Source organism: Protomyctophum bolini (genome assembly GCF_963924005.1).
Source record: "Protomyctophum bolini genome assembly, chromosome: 7".
NCBI classification, from domain to species: domain Eukaryota; kingdom Metazoa; phylum Chordata; class Actinopteri; order Myctophiformes; family Myctophidae; genus Protomyctophum; species Protomyctophum bolini.
In genome coordinates this window covers 12,123,874-12,139,294 of record NC_137868.1, presented here as the reverse complement: position 1 = coordinate 12,139,294, position 15,421 = coordinate 12,123,874, and the positions used below count along the sequence as shown (strand labels likewise).

At 40.4% G+C, this 15,421-nt stretch overlaps 3 protein-coding genes across 6 annotated transcripts; 1 reads left to right on the top strand and 2 right to left on the bottom strand.

Moving 5' to 3' along the window:
* Window positions 1–653: 653 nt before the first annotated feature.
* On the bottom strand, window positions 654–3,490 carry arl4aa (ADP-ribosylation factor-like 4aa). 4 transcript variants are annotated; one of them, XM_080767486.1, is made up of 2 exons: window positions 3,401–3,490; window positions 654–2,191 (listed from the first exon to the last, which is right to left on the bottom strand). In XM_080767486.1, exon 2 carries the CDS (start codon window positions 2,101–2,103, stop codon window positions 1,501–1,503), a length of 603 nt encoding a protein of 200 aa, XP_080623612.1. In that variant the 5' UTR covers window positions 2,104–2,191; window positions 3,401–3,490; the 3' UTR covers window positions 654–1,500. The 4 variants fall into 4 exon arrangements, with proteins under 4 accessions (XP_080623612.1, XP_080623611.1, XP_080623614.1 ...); XM_080767485.1 differs by having other exon boundaries at window positions 3,405–3,452; XM_080767488.1 differs by lacking the exon at window positions 3,401–3,490 and adding an exon at window positions 3,142–3,211.
* Window positions 3,491–4,114: 624 nt separating this feature from the next.
* Window positions 4,115–6,125, bottom strand: cUnh7orf78 (chromosome Un C7orf78 homolog; the record flags this gene model as incomplete). Its single annotated transcript, XM_080768175.1, has 4 exons — window positions 4,115–4,192; window positions 4,756–4,898; window positions 5,375–5,459; window positions 5,703–6,125. The coding sequence occupies 4 exons, from the start codon at window positions 6,123–6,125 to the stop codon at window positions 4,115–4,117; spliced, it is 729 nt and encodes a 242-aa protein (XP_080624301.1).
* Window positions 6,126–7,445: 1,320 nt separating this feature from the next.
* Window positions 7,446–9,452, top strand: dnaaf19 (dynein axonemal assembly factor 19). The gene is made up of 4 exons (XM_080768787.1): window positions 7,446–7,537; window positions 7,902–8,072; window positions 8,738–8,921; window positions 9,276–9,452. The coding sequence occupies exons 2-3, from the start codon at window positions 7,912–7,914 to the stop codon at window positions 8,883–8,885; spliced, it is 309 nt and encodes a 102-aa protein (XP_080624913.1). The 5' UTR covers window positions 7,446–7,537; window positions 7,902–7,911; the 3' UTR covers window positions 8,886–8,921; window positions 9,276–9,452.
* The last annotated feature ends 5,969 nt before the right edge of the window (window positions 9,453–15,421 follow it).

The window sequence follows — 15,421 nt, the reverse complement described above, 5'->3', positions numbered from 1 at the left end:
AAGATGATAAAACTGCACAGTACTGTGTAGATCACATACAAGAGCTCAGGTGTTTTAGTAATAGCTGCTCTGTTGGTCTTACAGCTTCCAATTGTTTCAAAGGAATGGAAGAGCAACAGGCATAAACTCCCTGTCACAATAATGACAGTTGTATCGCCACTTGTGAAGTTGTAGATCTGCTATTTTTGGCACGTGATTCCATCCAGTATAAGCTGTCCATTATCCAAAAATACCCAGGACACCCCCAGCTTTAATCTCCTGCCTCAGCCTGTTGTACTAGGTCTGTACGGCTCTCCTCTGACTGCCCTGACCACATTTCTATGCCACAAGGCAGACCTGTTATGGTTTTCCTCTTTCCTTGTTATGTATTGCATGAATATAAAGGTGTTTAACCTGTCTCTTTTACAGAAGAGATATTTTGATGTCTGTTCCTCAATATTCATGAATATATTAATTTATCCTTCCTTACAAGAATAGAAAAACTGTTTCATGTCCTGGATTTACGTACTTCCCAAGTTCATGCTGTCTGTCAAGTTGTCTAAACACTTAATGAAGCCGAGAAAATTAGTTACAGTAATAATCATAACCCCCATCCATCACCCCACACTGTATGTGTGTTTCAATACAAATGTATTCAAACCATAATAGTCATTGTCCAAATTGATGTAAATAAGGCTTTATTTAGGAAAAGATTATGCATAATTCTCTAATAATTGCCACCAAGGTGGGCCACCTACAGTGTCTTGTTTCATTCAGGCTAGGCATAAATATTAAGTCCAACACAATAAACTCTATTGGAACACTGTAAACCCATAAGAAAAGGTCAAACTTATTATTTAATCTAAAGTGCTTTTAACAAACAGATATCAGACAGTAGACGTAAATTCATGACACCAATGCATGTCAACACTTTCATAATGAAAGTACAGTGTAAAAACAAACAAAATAACATACACACAGAAAGGTTTTTTGATAATAGATCTCCAAGATTAAAAGAGACAAAGTAGCTGTCCTTTTACCAACACATCCCATGCCGTTATCATATGATATGGTATCAGAATACTCACTCATTGACAAGTTCATCCCCAAACTTTCAAATGCATCTTCATTTTCGTGAATCCTTTTTGGCAATATTTTGGAATAGCCATTGACCATTCATGAATTATAATCAATCTCATAGTCATACACAACTTATTTCGCCTCTCCTGACCTCAAGCCCTCCTCAGCCCCCCCTTTTAAAAACCATAAGCTTTCCATTTAACTTTCAAACATTTCAAAATTCCTTCTTTACATCATACTGGATTCCTTTATAGCACATCCTGATAAACAGTCTCACCAAAACACTATCTGAACTATCCCAAAGCTCAACATTTAGACTGATAAAACTCAGTATATTGACTTGGAGCCTTGCATTGGTATCAATTCAACACCTGTATTCACTCAGGAGAACATCCTCCATAAATCCTTCACATACAAAAAACAATAAAAGACATGGCTCATTTATCTCTTTTTCCTCTGTTGCTGGAGCATCTTTCTCCTTTTTAGGATCATGTCATGCAGCCTTCCTATACCCTCCCTGAGCCCATCTCCTATGATGGCACAGGTAGGCTGTAAGTGCCAGGGTGTTGCCGGGCCCAGTTCCTTTAATGCAAGTGACTTCTCAATCTCACTCAGTCCCAAAGAGTGTCGCAAGTCCTGCTTATTGGCCACCACCAACAATGGCACCCCCTGATTCTCTGAGGTCTTAGCAATTTTGTGGAGCTCCGTTTTAGCTTCCTCCATGCGCTCTGCGTCCACAGAGTCCACTACAAATATGATACCATCCGTGCAGCGTGTGTACGACTTCCACAGTGGACGTAGCTTCTCCTGGCCACCAACATCCCAGAAGTGGTAGGTTACAGTCCTGTGTCCGCCCAATGACACTTTCACCTTTTCTGCATTGAAGCCCTTGGTGGGCACAGTGTTGACAAACTCATTGAACTGCAGCCTGTACAAGACTGTTGTTTTCCCTGCAGAGTCCAGGCCGAGGATGGCAATGTGATAAGACTTGAAGAATGGGATCCTTGAGAAGGCATTGTGTTTTTCTGATAATCCATTCCCCATGTTTTCTCATGCGCAAGCATAGATGATAGACATGTGATCCAACTACTGTTCTTCCCAGCTTATATTCCAGAAAGGCAGCAGTATCGACCTGAAATCACAGTTCACAAGGTTATTTTTGTGGAGCACATAAAAGCATTATCTGTGGCAAATACTAATTTGAGTTAGGCTATTGTTGCTATAAAACTGAGTTTTATAACAGAGTAGCTACTAAAATCAACAAAGCTTCCTTTTGTAAATTGTGGGCCAGACTGCCAGATTACTTTCCCACCGAAATCTCTCTCATCCTTCTAAAAAGGTCAATGTGGTGGGCTTGAACCCTCCCCTTGGATAGACTATGAAAAAGACCTGGGAAATTTGTTGTGTTTGGGTGCCTATGTGTGATCTGTTTGGTTAATAACTACTATTATTACTACTATATGTGGTGGCATGTCGTGTCTGACGTGTCTGTGACTTTTTTTGTTTGTATTGATGGTATTGAATATGAACGGCAACTGGAAGATAGAAAAGAAAATAGATAGGCCTATTTAAAATAGTACAAACAAACAATTAACAACAAACAAACAAACTAACAATAAACAAACACCAGAGCAGCTGGGAGTTGGGTACTAGTTGATGATCTTAATCAGCTTATATGATTGATTTGCACACAAAAAAGCAGCATTAGGCTGTATACCTGAGTGGTTAAAGTGCAAGACAGCTATTGCCTATAATCAACTTTAAGAACATCATTCCTCATCATTCCTTTTTTTTCCATCATTATTATCCACTATCCACATTATCATTATCCCTGTAGAAGCGGGTACTCTATATAGCATAATATGCATTTCGTTATATTTAATTAAAATGCCTACCAGTTCGAGTCGCCTGTGTGAGAATTTACAACCCCCTCTCTTTCAGTCCGAAGAAGCCTACACAGTGCATAAATTATAGGCTATCCCGAAAACGTCGCTCTCTATCCGGTGCTGTTCATATTCCTCACAACCAAGTTCTTTCTGTGTTCTAACGATTGGTTCAAATGGTTCATCACCTGTTACTCACGTCTCGTTTTTAATTCCCCGTCAGGCGTCAGTAGTTGTAACGTGTACGATGTGTATAGGCTACCGTACCGCTACAAGCCATGCATGCTCTGCAAAATGTGAATGCAGCCCCGTCAAACACGCCTGCCCTACAGTTATAGGCTATTTTAAAACACTACTCAAGATGATATAGGCAGCCTACAATAATATCTAGAAGAAGGCAAGTCACAGTCACATGGTGTAGGACTAGCTACATTAGTGGAGGTTAAATAGTAACTTACTTACTGTGTTGATTCAACACGGGTGGTCAGCTTACTTTCCCTTTCAGTGTGCTTGTGACTGTGGCTTTCCCAGGCGACTGTCTGTGCAGCTGACACAGCACCGCCCCACACGCACCCTTGTGTTTATGTTTGAAATGATTGGTCAACGGGCAGAGAAAAGCACCATAATGAAAAGTTGGTGACGCGAGGTTTAGCGCCAATACACACATTCTTCCGACATTGTTTGTCTCCCGTTTAGTGACACACACACACACACACACACACACACACACACACACACACACACACACACACACACACACACACACACACACACACACACACACACACACACAAGAACATAATTGTAATGTGGATTCATTTTAATAGGTGGTGACTGGTGACATTGTGTGACAAAGATTCAAGTTAGGCTATATTTCATTTTTATTATTATTCACAAATAATAAGAAACTATAGGCTATTTATTACACATAGGCCTAGGTAAAGTAATAATCGATTATTAGTAATAACTGTGTAACTATGTAATAATTTATTACAAATTCTATATTTAGCCTATGTCCAGTTGCAGTGTCAGTTGATCAGGGCAGATGAATCACAAAACTGTATGGGACTATGTTATTATGCTTAGAACATTGCTGGCATCACATCGTTGAAATTCTCAGGGTATATAGGCTATGTGCAGCTGTCTGACTGTGTGGATCATGAGAGAGCATTCTATTTCCATGATGTCCAAAGCTTCTCCTCCACCCTGTCCATGAATGCACTGTATGCTCCTCTCCTTCGTCTGTGCCTCTGTAAAATTAATTTATAATTATCAGGAATGTATCCAACATGTTGCTCAGTGGTATAGAGAAATCTACAGAGTAGCCTACTTTCAATGGAAAGGCTCAGTGCCAAATCAAAAGAGAGATAACTCTCTAAAGAAAATAACTTTATGAATATATGGCAGCCGCTGATAGATTACTTTCCCAGGGATCTATCTACTCTGATTTATAAAGGAAGTGATTCATTGAATTGGCGAGCCCCAGCTGTATACTGTTGCAATTTGCCTTCTGATGTGCCCATGTGTGTTTTATTGTATTGTGCTTTTAATTTATACCTTTCTAGTTTGTCTTACTTTATCTGTATACATGTATGATTCATCTTAATGTGAAAAATGTTTTAAAAAAGGGGGAATGTATCCAAGACAGAATAACAAAATTAATAAGCGAGAAAGAGGTGAGTAAAAAGATATTCCTCCATGAACAGAATGCAGTTGTGATAATTGTGATAGGCCTACTGAGCATGACATTTGCAGAAGTGCAGGGTTTAATTAGACACCTCTGATGGATGTACCACCAGCGTCATTCACTCACTGTATAAGAAGCTGACTTTGGAGGCCAGGGTAGCTTTGGGAGTATGAGCCTGGCCTCCCATCTGGGTTCTGCTAGTTTGTATGTGTCCATCCCCAACATCGGGTTTCTTGAAGTAAAGTCTGTCTCAGACGCAGAAGTTTGTACTGGAATCAAACGGACGATATTAAAACAATCACAGTGTCGGCATCTGTCAGCAAGCCATTAGCCAAGTTGGCTGACTCTGGCACATAGGCAAAGCAAAGCAAAGTTACCATGTTTACCCAGGGTAACTGGACTAAGCTCAAGAACTTGTTTACAGCCAGGCCCTGCTCATAGAACATTTCATGGTAGGGGTTCAATGCCTTGCTCAAGGGCACTTCAACGGTGGTAATTTTAACGTGCTGGTCCGGGGATAAGAACTAGCGACCTTCCGATATCAAGACCGCTCCGCAAACCGTTCGGCCACCGCTGCCCCCTCGCCCCTGTAGGCATATAGCCTACAGAAAAGTTATCAATGATGTCCCTGTTAGCTCTAATGCCCAACATTTTCAAACAAAAATAATGCAAATATGAAAGAAATCCTGCGGGTGCCATTTGGATCTTGCATCTCATAAGACGACAAAATTAACAAATTACTTACTGATACTCAGGTGCTGTGATTTGAAGTACAGTTTTCCAGTTTCTTTGTCAGGTGTAGTTATTATCTTTGGTAGGTCTTCCTCCAGCTAATTGCAATGTCAGAAATATATAATATTTGTATATCGCCAATGCCATCTTGTGTGCAAGCCAGAAATTACAAACTGCACACAGAAGCATAATATATAGAAGAAAAGGCTATACTTAAGTGATATTGCGTGCCTTCTTTCTTATGCAATCTTATATTTAGCATCCGTCTTGTGTGCTAAATATTCCTTGCTAGAGGTTAATACTAAAGTAAAATATTTATAGAATGACATTTAGTTCCTTACCAGTCTGAAGTTGTGCGGTTTGGGATTCTTGTAGGGTCCAGAGGGATATTTCCCAGTTTTGACGAATATCAGCTTGGACTCTAAAGTATCAGGTGGCCTGTATGGTTTGCATGGAGGTTCTATCTTTTTGTTGATAATTTCAGTTTTCAAACCCTCATGAATAACCTTTCTAATTTCCCTGTGTGTTTCACTGGGCTGAGATACAGCCTGATATGTAGTTCTGCTCTTCCTTTGAGGGATTTTCAGAGACTGGTACAGTTTATAAGAGAAATCTGGTGCCTTCATGCTCCACACATCAACCTTGTCATTGCTTACAGGAATCAGAAAACATTTGCTTCTTGTGGTTGCCAAATCCTGTCTGGCAGAGAACATCATTTTTCTGTCAAAACTGACTGTTGACATCAGCTGACTTGCTGAAGTCATCTTGATTTAAAGCCTACAGTACATATTGGCTAAAATTAACTCTAGAATCTGATTTGCTAATCTGTGGAGTACACTTGAACAAACAATAATGTGTCCTTACCTTGAATTTCAAGGTAATTGTTCACTGCTTGGCCAATCTTTTCCTCCAAATCTCAGATTTGGAGTTTGGAGTACAGTTTAACAAATTCGTCCTCTTTCAGCAGCACAGCAGTAGCATAGAGAGAAAAGGCCAGTGCAATAAAAGGGTTGCTTGGTGACCAGTTTCACTATAAACTTTATAAAGATTAAGCACGTGCACAGTAGGGTTCTCGACAGGAACCTAGCAACAGTGGAACAATGTGTCCCTCTGAATGCCAGTACACTGGGTTATTTAACTTGTTGAGAACATTCATTCATGATTTGTTGTATGTGTGTTTGTGTGATTAGCCTACTCTGCAGGGACAAAATACAAAACAAACAAACAAACAGAAACGTGTGAATGAAATTGTTTAGATATACATGTTCTCCTGGAAAAAAAGATTACATCAGTTGTGTACAGCTACAATGCTAATCTATTTAGATTTAACTTGGGATTTGAACATAAACCATGGCCACTTGTGACTGAGAAGGTAAAAACCAAAAGATTGGTAAGAATAGCATGTGGTCAAACAGGGAATTACCGGTAACTATAGTTTTCCACAGTGAGTGGATAGATACATTGCTATAGTTTATCTTATTTTTTACCGGTGGAGTACTTTGTAGGACAGCTTTCATGATTTATTTAGGGCCTATGTCAAAGTTTTAACCTAGATTAAATCAAATGTAAATAGATACTGAAAAATGCTCACAGGAATATAAATGTATTATAAATTCCAAAGCCGGGGGTGATAGATTTCATTTGGAGTGGCAGGGTTGCTGGTAAGAGCTCCAGACGTGTATTCCAGAACTGGGGACTGGAGGGTGGTTGTTAGTACATTTACAGCATACACTCTGAATAGTGTCAGTCAAATTATCTCTAGTGTTTCACTCTTTCTATTTATTCATCCCTTACCCTTATTATAATTAACAAAGCTATTACAAATGTTTTGCGATCTAGAAACTATAGGCTATTCTAATCCTACAATAGTATAATTGGTGAAAATCTAAAGGTTTATTGGCAGCAGGATAGCATGGGCACTATAGCTCATCATGGGCATGGATGCAGTGTCAAGATGGGAACTGCACCCCGGCGCCACCTTCTGTTCACACAATGCCATTGCTCTGGCACTGACTCGGCCGGGACCACGGGACGCGTAGCGCAGCCTATGTGCTTGTTTGTTGTCATGGAGACACGTAGCCTACCCCAAAGTGCATGTTTGTTCTCTATTACCTCGGCAAAGACGGCAATCTTCACACATTTCCAAACAAACTCCGTTCAAGGAACCGGCATTCAAGTAAGTGCCCTTTACATTTCATCTCATGGCATGTCACGTCCCAAATAATATAAGCTAACAAAATACGCGAAAGCGATCCGGAAAATAGCCTAATTTAATTTTCCTAATTATCAGTATAGGCTAGGCCGTCGTGTCTGACTAGCGTTATGACGTTACGCTCTGACCAAGACTACGTTAGTAAATGATGTAGCCTACAGTTCAAATGTAGCCTATATTGTTGATTTACTAGCCTCGGTACGTTCCCTCTGAGCAGGGACTGAGGGAACGTATCGGGGCTATTGATTACCTAACCAAGTAACGGTTTGATATCCTTAATTAGTTTGGCTAATAGCCTAATACACAACATCACTGCTATGCTGAATAGGCTCAATCTGATGATGGAGAGGTCGGACACGTTGGAGGGCGATGTGATTGACTTCTCGGCGCTGGAGAGAGAGCTGTCCTCGGCGGTGGAGGCTGACCGGAGATACCATAGAGAGAACGACGCCAAACTTCGAGCCGTGAGCCAGAAAGTGGGATCATATGAAGAGTTCAGGTGAATGGACATCAAGAATAGACAAGGAAACACTTCATATTTCGACATTTTCAAAAGTAGGCTACGACGAAAAGTCACTGTTTAGGCTACAAACTCGTCATGTCACTCTAGCAAAGTGATTGATCTGTGTCTCGTCATACTTGCCCCACAACAAGGATGCGGGCTGGAACTGGAAGCGACAAATGTTTACGCCCCTTTTGGTATATATTTTGCTGGGCCCTATACAACTTCAGGGACATTACAATATATAATATAACCTAAACGTAATATGGCCTAAACGTGCCAAAACCACGTGAAACAATTAGTGCAAATAGCCAACAAATGAGAACATCAAGGCTAGTAATAAAAATGAAAGAAGACATTAACATTTATATGTTATATGTTTTTCCATATCTGTTTAGTTTTTCCTTTCTTTGACACATTTTCATAGGCCTATTCAAATACTGGCTTCAGTAGGCTACTTCAGCCCCTCCATTTCAAAATCAGACAACGCCAACAACAATATAATATTCCATGAATTAAATCCAAAATAAATGTTGACACAGCCATGGTTCTTACTTATTAGTCCTTATTTCTCTACATGGAGTATAGTTTTGCTCACGGACATAGTTATTTTCTGCCATGTCTTTATTGTCTGTTTGTCTGTCTGTCTGTCTGTCTAACAGGGACATAGTTTCAGCCTGCCATTTGACGCCTCTGGCAAAGTTGGATAAGAATGGAACTTCTCGCAAACAGCCCTGGAATCCCCTGTTCTCCCCTACCAAGCAACATACACAAACCAGTGGTCTCCCCTATGTCAGACCTCACACATGATCCCGCCTTCTCCAACAGCCCATGAAGCTGAGAAAGGTTAGTTGATAGACTGTGATGAACTTGAGATAAATAAACCTAACCCACAGCGGCCACACACTCATGTCCGTGTGGCTCACAAACAAACACGTCATGTACTACTAGTCTACAAGTTTATTTTAAGCTTTTGTCTTTTGAATGTTGTTTTCTCAAGTTATGATATAATACACACACCTTTACATTTGATTGTGCCTCATACACTTTATTATTACATTACAACAGTAAATTGCAGTTATTACACAACAGATATCTGAGTAGAGATTTAAAGAATGTCCATGTCCTCTCCCAGGCATCATCCAACACAAACGGTTCTGTGTCTTGATCGTTCTCTTTGTTTTCCCATCTAATCTCCAGCACTGGCACAAGAATGATTCAACTGCTCTGATGGAGATTAATTAAAGGAATGACAAGTGTGTGTGATAGTGTGTGATAGTGTGGCGTGCGCACTTGTGCTTGCACATGAATGCATGGGTGCGTGCGTGCGTGCGTGCGTGCGTGTGTGTGTGTGTGTGTGTGTGTGTGTGTGTGTGTGTGTGTAACTGTGTGTGCACGTGCGCACGTGCGTGCATGTATGTGATTCATTTGTATTTGTGTTTGACATGTAAAAGGAAATAAAATGTAAAAGAAAAACAATAAAAATTATGTAACAATTAATTCTGATGCACCTGTTTTTATTCTTTCTGTGACACTAACAGAGTTGTCCTAAACTCCAACCATCGGGTGATCTAAACAGATTAACATAAACAAACTTATAAATGCACAGATATTGGAAAGAGGCTATTTAGATAAAATCAAGGACTATGGCCTCCCTAAATATGTCCCAAACCGCCCCCTAAGGTCTTCCACTGCTGGCCTGCTCAAGTTGCCAAAAAAAAAGGCAACTAAAAAATACGGGAAAGCAGCTTTTTGCTTCTATGGGCCGTCTGCATGGAACAAACTCCCACTGTACCTTCGTCAGGCAGCCTCTGTAGACATTTTTAAAGCTCAGCTCAAGACCCACTTCTACAACATTGCTTTTAATTGAGTTTTAATTTGCTGCATGTGGTGTTTTTATTATTATTTTATTTGTTTTTATTTGTTTTTATTTATTTTATGTTCTTATATTCAATGTTGTTCTTTGCTTGTTTTATCATTTTTACTACTTATGTTTTATTGTATTCTATTTTTGCCCTGTGAAGCACTTTGCGCTACATTTATGTATGAAAGGTGCTATACAAATAAAGTTTATTATTATTATTATTATTATTATGGAACTACACAATACAGGTCTCCACTTCTGTGGGGGGGGGGGGGTAGCAGGTTTCTATGCCTGTGTCCACTAGACGGTCTGGTATAGTGTTGTGCATTGTATGTGGCGACACAGAACATGTGGCATGGTCACCTGCAATGAGCTTTAGAAGACTCAGCAGGTCAAATTAAAGACAAACTCATGACCCAGATGAAATCTGGACACAAGTATGACTTTCATTAGCCTCACAGTCTACTGACACACTTGCTGACTTTGCCAAATGTTCCTTCTCCTTAGGATTTCCTGTTCCAGATACATGAGCATGATCCTGAAGCCAAGAGGGGTTTTTGTACAGACCACTGAATTGGCTGCTACTAGAGATCCTCATCAGCATGCAGGTGAGTTGGGTGGGCAAAGGAGCTGGAAGGACAATTAGACATCCGATAGTTAGACATCCTGCATAATACAAAGAGACTATATCAATATTTATTTATTTGCATGCAGCGCATGCAAATATTTACCTTTCAATATGAATATTTGCACATGCACAGCCACACAAGAGCAGAACAAAGATAATGCCACTAGATGGCAGCACATACTGAACAGTGAATAGTCTTGCATGTTCGGTGAGTGCTTTTTGGTTCATATAAAGGTAAAACCTATGGGTAAAACTGAGAAATGTGATATGTTTGAGACACATATGGGGTGTTGTACATGAAGTAGGATTCGACACTTCGGACCACGTATCTGATACATCAGCACTGGGAGAAAGAATAATTGTAAAAAAGTATAATAAACAACAACCAATCGCTAGCTGTTCTCTTCTTGAGCAGTGGGCAAACTGGGCATATGTCTACTTGCCAGCCTATTGAGCCCCATTGTGAACCCAGACATGTTGAGTACACCAAGGTTTTATGTTAGAAATGTTGAGTATGGGTTCCCAGCAGGTAGAAACTGTGTAATTTTCATAATTGGCATAATATGTGACCATACCATTAACAGCCTATAGAAGGCAAAACATTAAAAATGTCATCATGCTTTAGGTAGCATGTGACATGTCAAACTACTAGGGGTTTTTCATGATGCTGAATCCATTCCAATCCATTAGTTTTGCACAAAAACACTCCCTGGGTTTAAAACGGCCATAGCCACTTCCCCCCCAAAAAAGCCCCTTGAGATGCAGCATCTCATTTTCAAGCGGGACCCATACACATGTCATACACAAAATACAGAAAAGCATACTGTACACAAATACACAAAACATGCAGTTTGTGCTGACATCGTCACAAAGGTGATGATGTCAGCACAAACAAACTGCATGTTTGTTTTTACTGCTATGCCAGTTTTTTGCTTTTTACTTTGTACTTTTACTTGTGATTTATTTTAATATATTAATAGTTTTCGGCCCATAATCTACTGCTTCACATTCAGGAGATCCCTTTAACTGCATAATAACGAATAGGCCTACTTGTAGGCACCCTCAAGAGACAGACCAAGGCTTGGCATGCAGAGATCAGATGATACATCTTCCAGATTTCAAGCTGCAGTCATGCTTGACCTGACAGCTGCTCAATGTCTAGTTGTCTACTGTAGCTACATAAGGACAATTTTACAGACTAAACCTCCCAGATAACCCTGACAGATGTTCCGGATAGGAACGCCATAAAGAGTAGACTATAAAGAGTATTTTTTACCAACATCCCCAGGCAATATTAGCTCAGTATACATTTATTATTAATTAATTTTAAACTTAAAAAATAAATATGATTTTTTTTTTGGGGGGGGGGATTCAACCTTAATTTATACTAAGTTGTACACAGTGTCACTTGCCAAAAACAACAGATTTTCAAGCAAAAAAGGTGTCGTGTTGCATGCCTGACGTTCTTGCTTTTCGTACAGTATGTCAAATGTGCATGTGGTGTCAGGTTGGCCTCAGACAGAGGAGTCAGCGATCACAGCTGTGATTTATAAGGACCCGCTGCTAAATAGAGTGGATAAAGCTTCATACAAACACTCATCTGCATGCAAGAGAGATTATCCAAATAGTTGTCACAGTGGGCATTTTGTTTGTGCTTGCCAGGACAGTTGACACATGCTGTCACAAACAAACAAGGGAGGGAAAGACAACAAGAAACCCGAGCTGAGGCCAAAGACTCTCCGTGAAGGAGATGACCTCTTTGCCCCTATAAATTTGAGAGCTTCCATTGAGGTCAACCTTTGGCCTCTCAGCTGTGTGTTTGAAAATGGCTCACCATTGTATCAAGTGACATTTATAGCTGCCATGCAATCAGTAGCTTGACATAACCAATTAGGTGGACATTTTGTCAAACCTGAAAACCCACCCCTGGGCAATGGTGATGGTGGAAGGTCAATAAAACTGAGCCTAATTTTGTTTTACCTGAGTTTATAAAATACACAAGCAGAAAGAGGCAGTTTCTGGAGTAGAAGCAAGAGCTATAGAGGCGGACTGCTTTACTCAGCTCTTGTGTATTTCCTCCGAGGTCATTCTGCACCCCCCACCCCCAATGCCCTCTTTCTGTCTCTGTCTGTCTTCGAGGCCACAGGCCACGTCTGACAGTGTGCCAGGACCCGACATCTGTTTTTACCATTGTTTGAGCAAAGCCACGACTACGAGTGTGTGTGTTTGCCATTCCTGCCCATGTCCTAGAATCAAGAACCTTCTATTTTCAATACACCTTTGTCATGCGCCCATGGCAGAAGACATGGTGTAACTCAAAGCAAATATACCTATAGACATAAAAGCTAGCTGTTACTGTATTTGACTAATGATGTTGATGATGATGATGATGATGATGACGATGATTAAGCACATACTGTATTAAACAAGATTAAATATAGCATAGTCCTTAGACAAATATTCTCCATATGGACCAAGGAAGGGCAACAGCATGAGCATGTACAGATTATGCACTTTGACCTTTCGTTTATAGTGAACAGCCGCAGGTGGCTTGTAAATCAAGGTGTTGTCTATTGAATAGGCCTATGGCAACTGAATGACAGGGCTGGATGCATGCTCTGCAAAAGACTTGTACAGGTGCTGAATACTGGAAAGTTGTGCTTGATTTATACTTGGTTGCATGCCGTGTCTCGCACAGAAAATAGCTGATCTACATCTACAAGCTGATGTGGCACTGGCAGTATAAATCACCCTTTAGGTTTACTCAAATGGTCACTTAAGCCCAATATACTTACTAAAAGATCTACATGCTCTCAACGTGTTGCATTGATAGATCTGTTATCTTTACTGTTTTGGATTTTGTTTTTGAATGTTTGATATTTATATATGCTTTGAAATGGTTGTCTACTATCCCCATTCCTGTTTTTACTTGCCATTGACTGGACAATGAGAAAAACCACAGAACAAAGAAAGAACAGAACTCAGTGGATGTTATGGACACAGCTAGACGACTTGGACTTTGCCGACGACCTGGCACTACTCTCACACAGACACCACCAAATGCAAGAAAAAACCAAAATACTGGCAGAGACTTCCTCACAAGTAGGACTCTCCATCCACAAGGGAAAAACACAAATCATGAAGATAAATAACACCAGCACAGAGCCAATCCTTCTAGGGGACAACACGTTGGAAGAAGTAGAGTCCTTCACCTACTTGGGGAGTATCATCAGCAACCAGGGTGGTACGGATGCAGATGTGAAAGCTAGGATAGGCAAGGCAAGAACAGCATTCCTACTCCTCAAGAACATCTGGTGCTCTAGAGAGATACAGCAACAAACAGAAATAAGAATATTTAACTCCAATGTAAAATCAGTCCTGCTTTATGGGGCAGAGACATGGAGAACAACAAAGACAGTGCAAACCTTCATCAATAAATGTCTCAGAAGAATCCTGAAAATACACTTGCCAGACAAGATCAGCAATATAGACCAACAACTCCCAGCAGCAGATGAAATCGGACGAAGAAGATGGAGATGGATCGGGAACACACTACGCAAGCCAGTGTCAAATACGACCAGACAGGCTCTGACATGGAACCCTCAGGGGAAGAGAAACAGAGGCCGGCCCAAAAACACCTGGCGGAGGGATCTCCAGGCAGACACCAAGAGGCTGGGAGGCACCTGGTCGCAGATAGAAAAGAACGCCAGTGACCGAGAACTCTGGAGGTCTATACCCTGGAAAGTGTGTCAGGCATAAGTAAGTTTGAAATGTTTATGACATGCCAAAAATAGGGGCACCTGGTTGAAAGTGATTAAATGTCAAATCTCTGAATCAGAACATATCTGTCATCTGAGGAATGGAGCCAAACTGCAGCCGTGAACAATTAAAAGTGGGAGTTTAATATAACTGTATAGTTGATTGATTGCTGTCATGTACCAATTCACTCATGGCCCTCATGGGTCAATTTTTATACTTGGCGGAGATTCCTACAGTTTGCGACTTTGCGTTGCCTGCTTAATTGACCTAATATCACATTTCCCTGGGGAGAAATTGGAAGTGCTATTTTCTAATTGTGCCATGTGTGCATACTGATTGTAATGGGAGAAAATGAGAAAAATATATAGGAACTCTGCTGAGATTAAACTACTGGGGCCATTACCTCTGTTTGTCTATTAACTTTGTTCACAGGATTTAACTTGGAAAAAAGTACATAAATGGTTGCATGTAGGCCTACTAATACATACTATACATAGATGATAATCATGTTCACTGATTTGTGTGTTTTTGATCTATAGGACTAATTGGAACCGCTAATTACTGGTGGAGCAGAAAGCATGAGGAGGGGGTAAAGAAAGTGGGTTAGATTTTTGTACCTGATAGCTATTCCAGGCTCTCATCAGGTTGATGGTTCAGGAGATTTATGAGGGAGGTGTTGTTCTCTTTTCTGCCTGAGAGTCAAACCCACAATGGTCTGAAGAAGACAGTCTATAGTTTCCTGTTCTCCCAAGGTGCTCCAGTCCAAATGGAACATAATATTATGACCCGGACAGCTTTCAACCTCCCACAGACTGCATTTGTTGACATTGGCAGTTTATTTAGGTGACTGGGACTCTGTATATGGCCTGAGAAAAAGGTTCAATTTTCAATGTAGAACGTTGTGCATGCTATGTGAATGGTTAAAACTCATAACATTAACATTGAGGTAGTTATTCATTAATTGTATTATTATTGTTTCACAGGTATTACAATATGAAGATGTGTGTAACTCTGCTTTTGTCAATGTTGTATACTTTATAACAGCACAAGAAAGTACAGTTCAATACAAGGTCTGCTAAGAGGATTTAAACCCAT